The sequence below is a fragment of the Peromyscus leucopus genome, chromosome 17, assembly GCF_004664715.2.
Source record: "Peromyscus leucopus breed LL Stock chromosome 17, UCI_PerLeu_2.1, whole genome shotgun sequence".
NCBI classification, from domain to species: Eukaryota; Metazoa; Chordata; class Mammalia; order Rodentia; family Cricetidae; genus Peromyscus; species Peromyscus leucopus.
The window spans coordinates 12,238,382-12,256,914 of NC_051077.1; the positions used below are offsets into that span (position 1 = coordinate 12,238,382).

Here is an 18,533-nt window from a genome sequence, read left to right on the forward strand (position 1 = left end):
TGAACAGAAAAGAAAGGGAGATAGAAGAAGGAGAGAAAAGGAGAGAAGGGGAGGAGATGGGATAGAAGCGGGCAGGAAGGAAACAAGAAGGGAGATTGACTTACCAAAGATTTCCCCACTATAATGTGCAGTTTTAGACTTTGAGGGAATAGTTGTGAATGATTTTTGTCCTGGAAAACAACCAAAACTATTAATTAATTAATTGTTAGTGTGTACCGAGCTCTCTAAAAGCAAAAGTTAACATGCAAGGAAGTCAGGGAAGACATAACATAAAACCACGATCGAGACCTAAATATAAAAGACTATTGCAAAACACAACTTCCATTTCAAAACATCCTTGGAATGAGAGGTTCCCTGTGAGGGCTTCACCCTTAGAAGGAGAACTCCAGGCATTGGTGGTTGCCTTGAGCTCCTGAAAGGTTAGCCAATCCCAAGAGGTATGCTCTAAACACCTATGTGCAACACTGAGTGATGGTCTCAGTGGGCTGTATTTATAAACATCTCTTCTCTCTCTCTCTTCTCTCTCTTCTCTCTCTCTCTCTCTCTCTCTCTCTCTCTCTCTCTCTCTGTGTGTGTGTGTGTGTGTGTGTATCTGTGTCTGTGTCTGTGTGTGTATGTGTAACAATTACAATTAAAAAATAAGAAGCCATGAATTTGAGGAATGGAAGAGGTACAGGAGGAATTGGAGAAAGGAGAAGGAGGGAGAGAATGATGTAAATACATAATAAGTTAAAAGCCCACAGGAAAGTTACCAGTTGGGAACGATTCTTCACCCCATTCTCCCCATGTGTAGCTGGCATGTTCATTACTGTCACGTGGCCTTCTGCAGATCAAAACACTGTGATTTTTAAGAGAAGCTGGTAGGTCTTTCCTCTCTCCTATGGGTTGTGCCTTGAGCTCTAAATCATTTTCAAGTGTCTTTATTGTCAATAATGATGCAGTTATGGTTGTTTATGGTGTCAGATTTCATCTGTGGCTCATTTTATTTCCAATATAGACCGTGTAAATACATATTATCTTATATTGATATTTGTACCTATGTACATATCTACTTATCTTCTTGCTGGTTTTTTTTACAGTTATATGAAATTCATACATCACTTTCAGAGAAAATGTAGTCCTTCCTATGCCAAATCTTACAGTCCCATAGTGAATAGTTTTTTCTCCATTTACTTAGTTCTTTATTAAATCAGCACTTTGCAGTTTGTGTGTACAGCATTTCTACACTTCCCCTGCTATTTATAGGAGTGTGGTGGATTTTTATATGCCATCTAATATTCAGGAGGTGTGTATTTTCATCATTGGATTCAGGAGTATTGATTACTCCATCAAGCAATCCTCTATCATGATGGTTAGAGGAATGAAAGGAGATAGACTTGAGTTTATCAAAATTTAATAAGAGGGCAATCAGTCTTGTGTCACTGAGAATCATCTTTGATTAGATTTTCATGGATAGTGTTTATCAAGGGCAAACTTCACTCTGTTACAAGGTTGCTGAGTGTCTGCATCAAATGGACACTGAATTTTATTATCTTCCTTTATCACACAATGGATAAAAAAAAATGTGGGCTTTCTTCTATACCAGCTGGGTTGGTATTGGGTTACTTTTCCAATATTGGACCCAGGACTCACTTTTGAAATAAAAGGAGGTAAAAACAATCCATTCTGCAGGGAAGCTTGTTCCATTTAGGAAGTAGATAACTCAAAAGCTTTAGGAAGTCCCTGAAACTGACCAGATTCATTAAATCTCTCCCTTGAATAAAGTCAGCTGAGAGACACTCTCAGACAAGCCAAGTTGCCTGGAAGAAGCAGAGACCAGCCTGTGTGGGAATGGTGTTTCTGAGAAATGCTGTTTAAACTTTGCCTTTAAATTCAAACTATTTTCCAAATACTTTAAGGTCATTTATAACTATGTATTCACTCTGCTTATATATAACTTAATATATATGTAGCATATTGAGCTCTAAATGTATATTAACAGATCTTTGAGAAAAAAATTTTAATTCCTGTTACTATGCTTTGGATGTCTCAATGTTCCTTGCTCCCTATGTTTCCTTTGTGACATTTTTATGGCTCTGACTCAGCAATGCATATATGTGGAAGAGGAAGACCATTTGGTGGGAGCAACGCCCCTTGCCCCCATAGGTTGGAAGCAACACGTAGGTGGTAATAACCAATTGTGGCTGTGTGGGTTGTTCTGTGCCAGTAAGGCCAGAAAAACAATTGTGTCCCTTATGAGACTCCTGTAAAAGATTCAGACAGAAGTTCCTCGCTCCTTTTCACTATTGCGCAGAACTGGAAGCTTGTTCCTTAGGCCACTTGCCAGAAAGCTTTACAGAAGACAAGCTAAAACTGTTCTGAATAAAGCAGGCCCACTCTTGGGCAAAGGGCATTGAGAATTAGTCCTTCATTAAAGTGGCATTAAAGCCAGTCTAAACTGCCTGGGGGAGGTGCAGACTACCTAAGCTGCCTGGAAGAGAGCGCCCTCTAACCTGTCGAGTTTCTTAGAGGAGCAGTGTGCTCCAGGCTTCTAGTCATTGTTAGCTACTGATAGCCACTATTCATATGGTGGTGATATTTGAAGGCCATCCAGCTGTCTTTGAGTTGTCATTTCTGCTCCTGTAAATAACCACTCACCCACAGTCCTGTAGGTGACCACAATAAAACACTGGTCCGCTAAATTGGACTTTGGCAGTATCTATACTTTGATCTGCCATTGATTTCCTACCTGGAGTGTTCAGATCTCCCCAGAAATAGTGTCATATAATACCAAAAAGTAGTACTACCCCAGAGTGGGTGGATCTTCCCACTAATTAGGATAATCCCCTTCAGACATGCCCAAACGCTGACCAAAATCTAGACAAACTCTCACTGAGACGCCTTCCCCAGGTGACAGGAGGCTATATCAACTTGACAATTCAAACTAAGCATCATGGGTAACGTTTGGAGAATTAACCCTGTCTAGGGAGGAATCTACCCTGGTCCTGAGGGAAACAGAACTCTGTAATAGCACATGGCCTGGACTCAGTGCCTGGCTTTAGGGGGTCCTGTCACAACTGGAAGTCTGTAAGCACAGCGTAGATAGGGTGGGTTACAATGTTGGAATCTTATAGACACTTCCATGTGCAGCTGGCTTGGAGGGTCCAGCCCCAAGTTACACTTCCTGAGCGATTGAGTTCACAGGGGCAGAGAAACATGGATGCAATCGTCATAAAACAAAATAGACTCCCATTCTCCGAACAGCTGACAGCCAAGGCCATTCTCCCAAGACAGTGTGATAAATGTCTGCTTCTTCTGATGGGAGGAAAGGGCTTTTCATTGGCAAGTGGCCTAAGGAACAAGCTTCCAAAGGCACAACAGTCCAGCAAACTTAAATTCTAATGAAGTCAGAAGTGTATCTCTATTCTCTTTATCTTTCTATATTGGCCCAGAGAAACTGCTCAGTATGTACCCATCTTACCGTCATGCTTGAGTGGTGAACGAGGCAGAGCTCCCCAACTAAATTTCTTATGTCTATGTAACTTAGTATTTCCTAGGTAAGCTTATTAGTGAACCTATTTAAAACATAGTTTCACTGATGCCAAAGCTTACTAATATTTCTTCCCATCTTCAGTAATATAGAAATGATTGCCTATTTTAGAAAATATGTCCAATTAATATGTAAAGGTGCATAGGAAACATTGAAAATACTTCCAGCAGGCTACTGAAAATAGTGGCTATTCTTCCCTCATTGTTCGATAGTTTTCAATACCAAATGTCTCCTTTGAAAAACACCAACACTGAAGCTACGGGATCAGGTGTGGCGCATCATGCTGATTTAATCTAGTCGTCTTCGGTAGGCAGAAGCTAGGTGTGAATCTCTGTGAGACAATGTTGCCAGCCTCTGGACTTACCAAGTGAATAGTCCAGAAAGGCGCCAAAGTCTACACAGAGAGAAAACCCCTGTCCTCGAAAAAAAAAAAATATTAAATCATGGTCTATGCGGTCCGATTTATGGTAATGGTAGCCATCAGAACAGTACATTCAGGATTTTCCGTTTTTAATGTGAGTACAATCTTTGAGGTATACCTATGTCCATAATTTTAACATTGTCATGTGTATAATAATTAACTTTTCATTTCTGTATTTGTTAATTTGGATTTCATTCGTTTTGTTAGTGGATTTTTTATTTTTTTTTTAAAAAAACTTTTTTCCATTGAATTGTATTTCTTTTGTAATGTCGCCCAGTTTATTTCCTGTCACTATACCATGTTTTTCTTATTGCTAGAACTTTTGGTGTAACTGTTAATTGCTAAGGTGGTGAATTTATCAAATCATTAAAGGAACTTAGTTTATAAATGTCTCTAGCACTGATTTCTGAAAGTGAGTCCCAGTGATTTATAAGTGCTCATTCAGCCTGCATCTCACACTGCAATGACTTGTCATGAAACAAAAGAACAAAGAAGTGATTCCCATGGTGTTCCTGCCAACACCGCCGAAATGCTCGGAGCTCTATGGTTAATACCTAGAGCAATACATGTGAAGTATAATACTAGGTGATTTTCAGTTATGTGAAATTGAATCTTTATTCAAGCATAGAAAAAAGCTGTAATGTATGATAGCATCAGCCTGTTCCTGCATGACTGATGAACAGCAGAAGTGATTCCCTGGGTCTCTACCACGGAGTCCTGGACTGGGCATCGGGATGACCTTTATTGAGCTGGTCCGTCTGCCAAATGTGGCTGTAATTTTCTGCTAACACTGGAGTGTCATTTTTCAATTGATAAACTATGTGCTCAAATTTTGCTGAAGATTCCAGTGGTTCAATTCCATAGCTGATGTTTTCCAACTGCAGGAATCCCCTGAATTCACAAAGGCAATCATTATCAAAACCATGCACGGCATCCCCCTCCCCCCGGCCAAGCTATCATCTGAAATGTGAGAAATAAGAAACCATAGTGAAACAAATGATTTTATGCATTTTTCCCCTGTTTGCTTCTGCGGGCACCACTGTTTTAAAAAATCACCATTATTGGTCTTAATTTTGAAGTATAGCCCAGGGTGGCCTCACACTTTGGATCCTCTTGCCTCAGCTACCAAGTGCTGAGATCACACGCATATCCCGCCCTATGCGGTGCTGCATTCTTTTCAAAAGACGGTATCAGAATTCAAGATATATTGAGGTTCCCGAACAGTGGGACAAAATTAAAGTCCCCTTCATATGTTTCAGGGAATAAGAGGCATCAGAATAACACACACACAAAAAAAAAAACTTCTGTTCTGGTGAGAGGAGAGGGGAACAGAGGAAAAAATGGAATCAGAAAGGAAACCTGGAGCAAAGCACAAAATCATAGGCAACTTCAAGCTTGGCTCTCTGGCGGTGCGCAGAGCCCAGACCTGGTAATCCCAGCAGGTTAGCACACAATGCTAACCTCCACGGGTCGCACATGCTAACGCGTGCACATGTCAGCACACATGCTAACACGGCACACACATGTCAGCACACAATGCTAACACGGTGCACACACGTGTCAGCACACAATGCTAACGCGGTGCACACATGTGTCAGCACACAATGCTAACACGGCACACACATGTCAGCACACAATGCTAACACGGTGCACACACGTGTCAGCACACAATGCAACATGGTGCACACACATGTTAGCACACAATGCTAACACGGCGCACACACGTGTCAGCACACAATGCATCATGCGCACACACATGTGAGCACGCAATGCTAACACAGCGCACACACGTGTTAACACACAATGCTAACCTGGCGCACACACGTATCAGAACACAAACTAACACGCGCACACACATGTCAGCACACAATGCTAACACAGCGCACACACGTGTTAGCACACAATGCTAACCTGGCGCACACACATGTCAGCACACAAAGCTAACACGGCGCACACACATGTCAGCACACAATGCTAACACAGCGCACACACGTGTTAGCACACAATGCTAACCTGGCGCACACACGTGTCAGCACACAAAGCTAACACGGCGCACACACGTGTCAGCACGCAATGCTAACATGGCACACACACACATGTTAGCACACAAAGCTAATAACAAACCAGCGGACCCAGTATGGGAGAAATCCTCCTTTCTTACGACTTTATATCCAACAAGAAGTACAGCCTGCCAGGGACGACGCCTTCAGATACTAAATTCCTTCTGTCTTTCAGCATCACTGAGGGCTATAACCAGGGACCATCTGGAGAAGGCACTACTGTTGGGGAACCATATTACTCTTTGGATCAGGAAACAAGAAAAGGCAGAATTTGAGGCTCCTGGGGAAACCTTGCCACAGTGACCGAGTGAAACACAAATATGAGAGACAGTCACAGACAGGAGAGGTTCCAACACAATAGCAAAGAAAATTTACAGATTTGGTGAAATCTCTATTTTTAAAAAATCTAAATCTTGGGGGGAAAATTCCTGAGATTCACGGGGAAGGACTCTGATCATCCAAGTAATTGTGAGCAAATCCAGAAATCTTAAAGTATCAAAGTATTGAATTTCAAGTTACACTGCAGAGCTATACTAACAGAACAGCATGCTATTGACAGATGCATAGACCAGTGGGGTAGGACTGAGAACCCAGAAGTAAGCCCACACATCTATAGCCAACTGATTCCTGACAAAGAGGCCAACATCTTAGGCTAGAGGAAAGTCTGACCTCCTTATGAACACTGTTGGGAAAACTAGATATTCACAAGTAGAAGACTAATGTAGATCTCTCTCTATAGAATTCAACAAAGAAATTGACCAGAGAACTTAACATAAGACCTGAAACTTTGAAAGTACTAGAAGAAAATACAAAGGAGACACTTCAAGAATAGGCATTGACAAAGACTTTGCTTGGAAAATACGAGTATTAAAAGTGAGACAGAATTAAACTAAAAATGTCTGTATAGCAAAGGATCAACAAAACAATAAAATGTCCTACAGACTCTTAGTCATTTATTTGTCTCACATCAGACAAGTACCAAAAAATTCAAAAATTAAGAAAAAAAAAAGCAGTAACCAAGTCAATAAATGGGAGGGAAAAAAGATAAAAGTCACCACTCAAAATATGTTCAAGTGACCAGTAAATACAAGGAAACGTGTTCAAGCTTGTTAGCCTTCAGAGAAATACAAATCAAAAACTACAAGGAATGGCAGGTTAGTGAAGGGGTAGAACACTTGCATGTCAGGCCCAAGACCTTGGTTAGATGCTCAAACTCTGGGAGAAAGAAAGGGAGAAATGCATTGAGATTCCTCCTGGCCCCAGTTAGAATGGCTATGACCCATAAAATCAAAAATAACAAATGCTAGCAGGGATGAGGGAAAAGGAACTTTACACATTGCTGGTAGAGATGTCAATCAGTACAGTCACTGTGGAGAACAGTGAGAGGTCCTCAAAAGAAGAAGCAGCAAAGGACCCAACTATTCCATTCCTGGGAAGGTGCTTTCCACTATGGCGACAAAGTACCTGAGAAAATCATAGGCAGTGTCTTAGGTGGGGTTTCTACAGCTGTGAAGGGACACCATGACCACAGCAACTCTTATAAAGGAAAACATTTATTTGGGGATGGCTTACAGCTTCAGAGGTTTAGACCATTATTATCATGGGTGACGTGGTGGCGTGCAGGCAGACATGATGCTGGAAAAGTAGCAGACTGTCCTATATCTTGACGTGCAGGCAACAGGAAATGGTCTGAAACGCTGGGCATGGCTTGAGCATATATGAGACCTCAAAGCCTGCCTCTACCAGTAACACACTTCCTCCAACAAGACCACGCCTATTCCAACAAGGCCACACCTCCTAATAGTGCCATTCTTCTTGGGGGCCATTTTTTTTCAAACCACCACAGATGGGAAAGAGTCATATGTTTCTCATGGCTTCAGAAATGCCAGCTCACAAGCACTTGGCCTTGCTTCTGAGCCTGTGGCCAGGTAAAACTTGATGGCTAAAGGAAGCATAAAAGAACAGTTGCTCAGTTCATGTCAGGTAGAACCCAAGGGGAGGGGAACATGACAGATACTTCAAAGACACACTCCAGTGATCTAGTTCCTCCTCCTCCGAGGCTATTCCAGTATGAACCATCATGGATTAATCCTTCAAGAAGGTTACTGTTCTTGTGGTCCGATCATTTCTTCATTGTGACACCACCTGGGGCTAGGCTTTCAACTCACAAGCTTGTGGATAAGTGTCACAAGCAAACCACAGCCACAGAAGGAACAAAGTCAGGGTGTGTAAAGAAAACCACGCTTTGTTACTGCAGCATTGTTCACAGTAGTCAAGGCATGGAAATACATGGGTTAGCCTATGTGTCTGCAATGGATGGCTGCATAAAAAAATAGGAGATCTATACACAGCTGAGTATTACCTGGCCATAAAAAAATATCATGCCAACTACAGGAAATTGATGGAATTCAATGATAGCACATAAAAGCTAACTATGGAAGAGGCAGAAAGTCAAGTATCAAAGTCTCTTTCAATGTGAGCTAGAAACAAGCTTTAAGGGTGACTGAAATTAGTAGAGAGGCTACAAGGAGAGAGGTTCCAGAGAAAAGGAAAGAGTGAGGAGAGAGAGGAGCCGGAGAGAGAAACCATCAAACCACGGTGAGGAGCTGTATGGAAATGTCACCATGACTCTAATGAGACATACAGTTAATGCGTACTCCTGTTTATCATCAAAACCACATGTTCAGGAAGGCAAAGTCCCAGAAACTGATAAGAAGTCCATGAGGAATGCTCTGTGGCTACAAGGCTGTGGTAAAGGAAAACGGAATGCAGAGCAGACATCCAAAAAGGCACTACCATGAAAAGGAGGTTGTGGAGAACCTCCCTCTCTGTTCTTGAGTCATCCGCCCTTGATAAACTTTTCATGGTTCCCATAGTAACAAAGAAATCACTTATTGCTGTCCTTGGCCACTGAGGGGCCTTCTTTATGAGCTGCCTCATGCATGGCACTAAACAGATACAATATTGAATGGGCCTATTAGATTTAATAACCAATTAAGACCATTTTTCATAGTTGAGATAATGATCAAAAAAATAAATAAATGAAGCACTAGCCTTTAAAGCAGTGGTTCTCACCCTTCCTAATGCTTTGATCTTTGATACAGTTCCTCATGCTTTGATGACCCCAACCATAAAATTATTTTTGTTGCTACTTCTTAACTATAATTTTGCCACTGTTATGAATCATAATGTAAATATTTTTGAAGACAGAGGTTTGCCAAAGGGCTCACAACCCATAGGTGAGAACCACTACATTAACGTGTTCTAAAGGTCTCATCTTCAAACCATCCCTTCCTGCCCCGCATTCTGGAAACACCTCCACTCAGGATGCCCTCAGCTGAGTTAGTATGAGTGAAAGCTTAGGTTCAGGCATTAACATGAATGAAAGGCCATTGGAAAGGAAACTTTCAGAGTTCTGCTGTAGGTTTCCCTGGATTTGCGTCTGCTTGTCATGGTCTCACTCTAAAGCACAGCCCACTGCATTCACACTCAATTATTCTCCAGGATGTTATACCTGAGGCCAGAGCAGATGTTGAGCGTGACAGTGGAATTTGGAAATTCATCAACATATCCTCGGTAATGGCAATGTGTCTGAAAAACAGACCACACAGGTGAGGATACACATTTTTTTTTAACAACAACAACAAAAAAAACTGTGTTATCAAATATTTTAGAAGGCTCATGATAGCAAAAGATTTGAAAATAGTAAATCATGAATTGTGTAGAATTTTTAATGCAAGCTCTCAGGAAAGAAGATTTGGGGTACTCTCTTTACTTATGGGTTTTCTCTGTTTTTATATCTCTTTTCCATAACATGTACATATATAGAAGTCATCCATATAACAGGTCAGAGTTCCAAGGAGTGAAACATTTGAATTACTGTCAACATGAGGCTTTGGAAGTAACACCATGATAGAGTTTTCCTAGGATGTGCAAAGGCCCCAGTTCAGTCTCAGCAAGTAGAAACAATGTCTAAAAGGGAGAAGTAGTCTAATTACACAGTACATCCCTTTCAACAACAAAATATAAGGTAACAAATACTAAGACATCTGATTCTTACCATTAAGTGTGAAGAGTCGGAATACAAAAATCCAGTTTCATTGTATGTATGAACCAAAAAATCCTGGGATAAGAATGAGCTTCAAAGAAACCAACAGATAGAATTTAAGTCATCATTTAAAACGAATATACACATTAATAAAACAATGTTAAGTGCAATGGATTCATATAAAGCATGACTTCATTATGATAATCTTAGTGTGGTATCATTGGTGATACTATTTTTTAAAAAAAAAAAAATGGTATATATATGGGCAAGTCAGAGAGCTCAACACTGGGCCAGCACTGTCAGGTATTTCTGTGTATGACGTCATTGAACAAATACTCACTAGAATGTCTACCACATGGCAGTCCCTCTTCTGGGCCCTGGAATGCAGCACTAAACAAAAGACAGTCAGAGTCATATATTGCTTTATGACAATGAACAGGGCCTGGTTACTGTAGGGTGATTAACACAAGTATGTAGGAGGCCGTGACACAGCTCCTGAAAGAGATGACTAGGCACAAAGAACAAGCCAGACGGACTTGCAGGCAGGGCTGGGATAAAATGAAAGGGTCCTGAGCCAGACATGGGTGTGCATCTACGAAGAGTGGCAATGGGAACTGTGCTTGGAATAGAGTGTGAAGTGACGAGACAGTGAGACAGAGTCCCAGACGGCTGGGGTAAGTGGAGAGGAGCAGAGATTTTAAGAAAGCCAAACTCAATGCTATGTGGAGAACAGTCTGAAAGGCAAATACATGGAAGTTGAGGCTAGTCAGAAGACTAATACTGCCACCCAGGCCATCCCTGAGGGAGTCCTGAATGATGAAAATGATGGTGAAGGCTCATTTGGGCTTCAATAACCCACTGGACCTTAGGGAAGGCAGAAGTAAGAGAGATGTCAAGGATATATTTTTCTTCTTTCTTAATCTTTCTTTCTTTCTTTTTAAATTAGAAGATATGACTTGCCATTTACTAAGATGGTTATGAGGAATGCAGATTTGGGAAGAGCATCCGAGGTCCACTTTTAGCAAGTTAGCAACAGGAATTGTAGCAAACATTTGATTATGAAATAAAGTAGTGAATGAGTGCAGCATCCATTGTCATGGGATAAGGTACGGATATCAATTACAAACAGCCAACAGTCAGGAAATACACTGCTAGCCACAAGACTGAACCGAAACACTAGCTGACTGAATCCACATTAGACGTTCATATCGTACCCTCAGATCGGGAAGGTGAGGAAGACTCTGCAAAGGCCAATGCAGAGAGAATGACAAGATTAGGAACATTGGTAAGAGTCAGACCAGGGCTAGGGGTGGATAATATTCTGGAGTCCAGTGGAGAAAGCATTTTATGGAGAGGACATTAACCAGTTATGCCAAATGCCATCAATTGGTAGAGAATAAATGCCGAAATGAAGACTAGAATGCAACCATGGTATTAAAACAAACAAACAAACAAACAAACAAACCCTGAAGGACAGTGATACTCTTATCAAAATTTCCCGTCAGTTTTAGGGAAGTACATTGTAGAAGAAGGAAAGGCCAGTGTTAGGTCGGCAGACATCATGGATGACAATAACTTTTGTAGCCTTGTTCAGCCACAAAGCAAAAAGATGACAAGCAACAATTGTCACACATCTTTGTTGATCCCTGAGGCTCCGAAGCCACCACCTGATCTTTCTTAGAGGCAATGCTGGGAAAATGTGATGACGGATAGAAAGACTGATTGCTGCTTTGAGCTGTGGGTGGGAACAAAGCTGGACCAAAATTACTACAAAATTTTTATTTAAGGGCAGAAGCATTACCACACAGCACTGAGATTGCTAAAGCCAACAAGGGAGGTTTTTCATACGTAAAAATATTAAGGAAGGCTGTTTTAAGTCACATAAATAATTAGTGCATCATAAATTTGACCCTACTGGAATTTTCCAACATAGTCACTTGATTACTAACAGTGTTTGATCTCAGAAATTCATGCAACTCACCATGCTTGGGTACAGGGAATCCTTAATTGAATATTTCCAAATACATAATTTATTTCTCAACTTAAAAATGTAAATCTGAAAATCAAATACAAGAGCTTCATAGACCTAATATTCAGGACCTAGCAAATCCTAAACTGAAAAGTTGATTGACCATTATACTGCACTACTGAATTTAAATACTGCACATAAACTTTAAAAGAGAAAAAAACTGGCACAGACATTTACTTTTTGCAAAAGAAAAAATACATCTTACTAGTTTCTGAGATGCAGAGAGTGGGGTTTCCCATCAATTGTAATGACATAAGTCACCTAAAATAGAGCAAATTGACAGATAATTTAGTAATACAGACATATGCAATGGGAGACACTATTGTTCACTCAAGTTAGTGAAAATATCTCACCACATTAAAAATGAACATATTCTTTATTGCACTAATTAGTAAGGTTTTAGGGTTGGTTGAGTTTGCAAGATTGTGATTTAGTGTGTTGATTGAAATGTTTAAAAAGGAATATATTTTGAAAAAATACAATTTTAGCATTACTGATATTCTATCAATTCTTTTATCTAGAAAATAAACATTTCTTTTTTTTTTAAAGCAATCTTTTTTTAGGTTTATTTATTTATTTATGTATATCGTGTTCTGCCAGAAGAGGGCACCAGATCTCATTACAGGTGATTGTGAGCCACCATATGGTTGCTGGGAATTGAACTCAGGACCTCTGGAAGAGCAGCCAGTGCTCTTAACTTCTGAGCCATCTCTCCGATGAAAATAAACATTTCTAATAAAAATAAATAAGGAATGGTTGAGAGTTTATATTATATACCAAATATAATGAACTAATAAACAATTTATAAATACATGCATATTACATTATTCATATCTCAGCTCTCAACATGTAAAACTACAAAGAGGTGGGGAAAAAAAAAAAAACCTAAGAGGCTACACAGACAAGAAGCCTGGAGCAATACTGCAACCCAGGGGTGAGGCTCCAAACATCAGGAACTGAGTAACCACAGTGTTCATCCTCCTCCTCCATGTAATACAAAACCAAGCAAACTGGGGGCGGGGCGGGGGGGGGGGGTGACTGCAGAGCCGCTGTACATGTCTACAGATGCAGACTCCAACCCAGCAACTCTCTTATAAGCTAAACCAACAGAACCTGCGAATTTGTAGGAGACACGGCAGTGTTGCTGATACCTAGATATACCCAGGACGTTCAAGACCACACAGCTGTAGATCAGAGGCTCATAACCCAGATCTGGCGCAAAGCACCCAGCACCCGCTATGACCCCTGCAAAGTACTATATCACATCCAACACGCTGTTCTAGAATAAATAAAAAAAATCAAGACTGCGGTGATACATCTTATGAAAATATTTCTTACGCTGGAAGAGACAGGCACTTTTGCTGGACCTCACAACTGAGTTAATAATAACTACATCACTTAAGAGCCCCTTAAGTGCCCGATCCTCTGGCTCTTACAATCTTTCCAACCCCTCTTCTGCAATGTTCTCCGAGCCTTAGGTGTGAGAGTGGATGTGGATGTATTATGCCCCCGTCCCACGGAAAAATGCTTCTGTATGCAAGTGTGTTTTGATAATCATTAAAAAAAAAAAAACAGCAAATAGGACAAAAGTGTCCTTATTCAGCAAACATCTGCAGTAATGCTGGAAATAAACAACACAGAAAACCACAGCATGGGGAAGGAATGAGAGCTATTTTATAGAAAATCTGTAAGAGTTTTACATGGGATTAAGTTACTGATTATGACTCCAACTAACTCAGGTAACAAACAGTACTGCAAACTTATCATCATCAAGCAGTATCCTTACACTGTTTCCAGCATTGATGGTATGTATTTGTTGTATAAGCTTGCTTTAGACCTGTTGGTTGTACACACACACACACACACACACACACACCACACACACACACACACACACACACACAAAATGTATCACCATCTCACTGGTCCTAGTTTCTCACACAACTAAACATACCCTTACCATACGGTTTAGAAATCACTACCTGCCTTAGTTAGGGTTTTTATTGCTGTGAAGAGACACCATGACCACGGCAACTCTTCTAAAGAAAAGATTTAATTCACGTGGTTTGCTTACAGTTTCAGAAGTTTAGTCCATCATCATCATGACAGGGAGCATGGCAGCATGCAGGCAGATGTCGTGCTGGAACTGAGAGTGCTACATCTTGTAGACAACAAGAAGTCAACTGACAGTCACACTGAAGAAAGCTTGAGCAAAGAGACCCCAAAGTCCACCCCCAGAGTAACATACTTCCTCCAACAAGCTACACCTCCTAATAGTGCCACTCCCTTTGGGGACCATTTTCTTTCAAACTACCACATTCCACTCCTTGGCCCCCAAGACTTATAGCCCTATCATAACGCAAAAGTGCACTCAGTCCAACTTCAAAATTCCCTATAGTCTTCAAGAGTCTCAACTTGTTATAAAGTCCAGAGTCGAACATCTCTCCTGAGATGCATGGCAATCTCTTAACTATAATCCCCCTGTAAAAATCAAAATAAAAAAGCAGATCACATACTTCCAACATAGAATGACACAAGATATACATTATCATTCCAAAACAACAGGAAAGGAGCATAGTGAGGAAATACTGGACCAAAGCAAGACCAAAAGCCAGTTGGGCAAACTCAAAACTTTTCAATGAAACCCTTTTCAGCTCTCCAACTCTGTTCAGCTTTGTTGACTGCAACATACTTTTTTTCTGTTGGGCTGGGTCCACACCCAGTTAGCAGCTCTCCTTGGCAGGTATCCTACGACTCTGCCATCTCTTACATCTTGAGTTCTCCAAGGCAATCTGGGCTTCAACTTTATAACTTCATGCAATGGCCTCTCTACTAGGTCTCCATTCAGGGACACCCCTGACTCATGCCTGGTCCCAGCAGCATTCCTTAGGTTCAGAGGCAATTTCCATAACCTGTTTATACTATCCTTAACTCTAGAGCCAGAACCACATGGCCGAAGCTGCCAAGTTCTGCCACTTGCCAGAGCTGGAACATGGCTCTCTCAGTCATTTACATCATCACCACCTTTCTGTTTTCCATGGTTCCCTTCACTGCCTAAACTTGGATGTTCTAAAACTTGCTCAGTAGACCAGGCTGGCCTCAAACTCAGAGAACTGCCAGCCTCTGCTTTCCCAGTGATGGGATTAAAGGCATGTACCATCACACCTGGCTCTAAGCTTTTCTTAAATTCCTTTTCACAAGTTGGAAACTTAGCTTGATGAGATCTGCCTGCCTCTGCCTCCTGAGTGCTGGGATTCAAGGTGTGCACCATCACACCCAGCTTAAAGCTTTTCTTTAGTTTCTTTTCATTATAAATCTTCATTAGAATTACCACCAAAAAAAAAAAAAAAAAAAAAAAAAAAAAAAAAAAAAAAAAAAAAAAAAACACATGACAGAGTCTATATTAGGCTGTTTTGAAATTTTTCTGTCAACAGAATTAATCCAAAATTCTTTACTTTAGCCTTAGGCACACTTTTTGGACAAGGGCAAAAAGCAACCACTTTCTTCACCAAAATATGGCAAGAATGATCTCTAGGCAACATACTAACATTCTTCTCATCTGAAACCTCTTGAGGTAGCCCCTCACAGTTCATCAAATCACACTCAGCACTACTGTTTTCCATGCTCCTACTAGTATGGCCCATTAAGCAGTGCTTAAAGTTTTCCTAACCCAAAGTCCCAAAAGTCCTTACTACTCTAAGCAAAAGCATGGTCAGGCTTATTACAGCAATACCCCACTTCTGGTACCCCACCATGACCATGGCAACTCTTATAAAGAAAACATTTAATTTGGGTAGTTCACTTATAGTTTCATCATGACAGGCAACATGGAAGTATGCAGGTAGACATGGTACTGGAGCTGAGAGTGCTACATCTTGCAGGTAACAGGAAGTCAACAGACAGTCACACTGGGAGAAGTTTGAGCAAAAGAGACCCCCAAAGCCCACCCCCAGAGTGACGCACTTCCTCCAACAAGGCCATGCCTCCTAATAGTGCCACTCCCTTTGGGGGCCATTTTCTTTCAAACCACCACTACCCTTGCTGTTTACCTATAAAAACAAACATTTTATACCAGCTCAAGAACACTGCTTGTTGATTTATTTACAATAACTAAAAACTTGGAAGCAACCAGAGTTCACCTCAGAAAGCTGACTGATTAGCAAACTGTGGTCCATCTAAACAATGCAATATTACTTAGCAATAGAAAGAAAGGAGCAATTATGCCACTGAAGGGCAGGATAGAATCTTGAATACATATTCTTAAGTGAAAGAAAGCATCTATACACTGTCTACACACGGCACCAATATGATTGTAACACATTCAAGGCAAAGCTACAAAAACTAAAATGAGATGTGGCCATCAGGGGTTGTGTGTGTTTTGTGTGTGTGTGTGTACAAGAGAATTTAGTGTACATATGTGTCATTATGTATCTGTCCAAGTTGGCAGAATGTATAGCACCAATGGGTTGACACCCCACTCAAGACAGGATGTTCTCTGGCCAGAAGAGACTTGAGGGGTGTACTCTGACGGGAAGACAGCATGGAAATGGCCACAAGTCAGAGCTCAACAAGCCTCCAGCAAATAGGAAGTGAAAGGTGAAGAGAACTCAAGAAAATTTGAAACGACAAAAGCAATAAAATGATTTTGGTTTTTCCCTGCATCTTCTGATTAAGTATTCCCCGTCAAATCTAACTAATGAAATGAATGAACACACTGATTACTGGCATCAGAAATGAAATCAGTGATGCTGATACACATGCCACAGACATCAGAGGGCAAACAGACAGCAGTACCTATGATGTGCACGAATAACTACAGTTAAATTAAATTAATTAATGCTACATCAATGGCACAACTCCATCAATAGAGAACAGACAATTTTAAGAACTTTAGCCCTATTATGGAAAAGACAAACAGTGAACAGTTTTACTAGAAAACTGTATCAAAATTTTAAGAAGTAACACAAAATATTTACAAAAGATGAGTGAACACTCTCCCATTCATCTTATGAGAATAGTGTTAGCCTAATGCCCAGACCAAAGACTGGATTAAATAAAAGCTACATGTGCCAGTGTCCTACACACACACACCACACACACATACACACCACACCACACACACACACACACACACACACACACACACACACACCCTTAACTAAACATTCACAAACAAAATTCACACTTTATAAACATGATCTCACACACCCTGACAAAGTGGAGTTGACTTCTTCAGGGGTGCACAGGTGGTTCATTATTTGAAAATACAATGAACATCATCAGTTCATACGAATAGGTACCAAAGAAAAATCACACAAAATTGGTATAGAAAATGCATTTAGTAAAATTCAACACAATTCATGATAAAAACTCCCAAGAACATACGGATACGGTAGATCTTCCTTAACTTTAAAGGAGCATTTTCTGGAAGGAAAGAAAACAACCCCACAGCTGATTTTATTCATGATCTTGAAGGACCGTCCTTTTCTTCTGAGAACTGGAACATGCCAAGAAATTCTCAGTCCCACCTTTATTCAAACTAGCTCTAGAAGGGATTATTCAGATCAGTAATAATTCAAGAAAAAGAAATCAAAAGCCAAAATATTTCCAATCTCTAGATTAAAAAATAAGAAATAAAACTGTCACGAGGCGTGGTGGCATAGGCCTAGGCAGGAGGCTGTGGAGTTCAATCATCTCTTAAAGCAGTACACACAGGACTTTCCATGAATGCTCACTGCAGTAATAAACAAACCCAAAGGCAGTCTATAGGAGTGGAAATTTGAAGAAAGATGATTGTCCATATGATGTTCCTTGCACGCATGCATGCCACTAAAGAGGGACGTGACAATGAATACATAGCCACATTTTGATTGGCTCAAGAAGAGTGTTGGGATGTAGGAAGGACGACGTGAACTCTCGGGGCAACCCAGGATGAGCTGAGAGGGGGCACACCTAGCTTCTGTTATCTCATGCCCCAGTTGCAACCAACTTGGAACCAATAGGAACTTCTTTCAATTAGAAAAGGATAAAGAGGATCCGAGAGGCCCTCCGTGCTGTGGCAAATACCACCATCATTTCGAATGGAGCATCCTCCAGTGCTGCAACGGGCCCAGAGTCACCTGCACAGCTGTCTCATTATAGCCCCAGTGCCCTGACAGGCAGCATCCTCGTGAGTCCAGAACGACTCTGAAAGTGTACCCTGCTCTCAGGACCCGCAGAATAACCACACACCCCTGTGGCAGCCTCATTAGCATGGTCGTCCTCGTCTTTGAGAAAGAAAACTAACCCCGCAGAACATCTGGATCTACAAATGCCTCAACTGTCATGACATCTGTCCCACACGGAAACCAGGAGACTGTCCCACCTCTTGAGATCTGTACCTACTGACCACAGCCCGAGCGGCTGGGGCAATCCTCTTCCCTGGGGAGCGGAACCATTGGTCAACT

The 18,533-nt window shown here is 41.0% G+C and overlaps 1 protein-coding gene across 1 annotated transcript in view; it reads right to left on the minus strand.

The window, feature by feature from the left end:
- The window catches only part of Adam18 (ADAM metallopeptidase domain 18), an 85,675-nt gene that overhangs the window by 63,250 nt on the left and 3,892 nt on the right, over positions 1-18,533 (minus strand). The window contains exons 3-7 of the mRNA XM_037211646.1: positions 12,293-12,348; positions 10,071-10,149; positions 9,525-9,601; positions 4,677-4,841; positions 105-174 (exon numbers count right to left, since the gene is read on the minus strand). Of these exons, the coding sequence (XP_037067541.1) occupies positions 105-174; positions 4,677-4,841; positions 9,525-9,601; positions 10,071-10,149; positions 12,293-12,348 (447 nt within the window). The remainder of the gene's footprint in view (positions 1-104; positions 175-4,676; positions 4,842-9,524; positions 9,602-10,070; positions 10,150-12,292; positions 12,349-18,533) is intronic.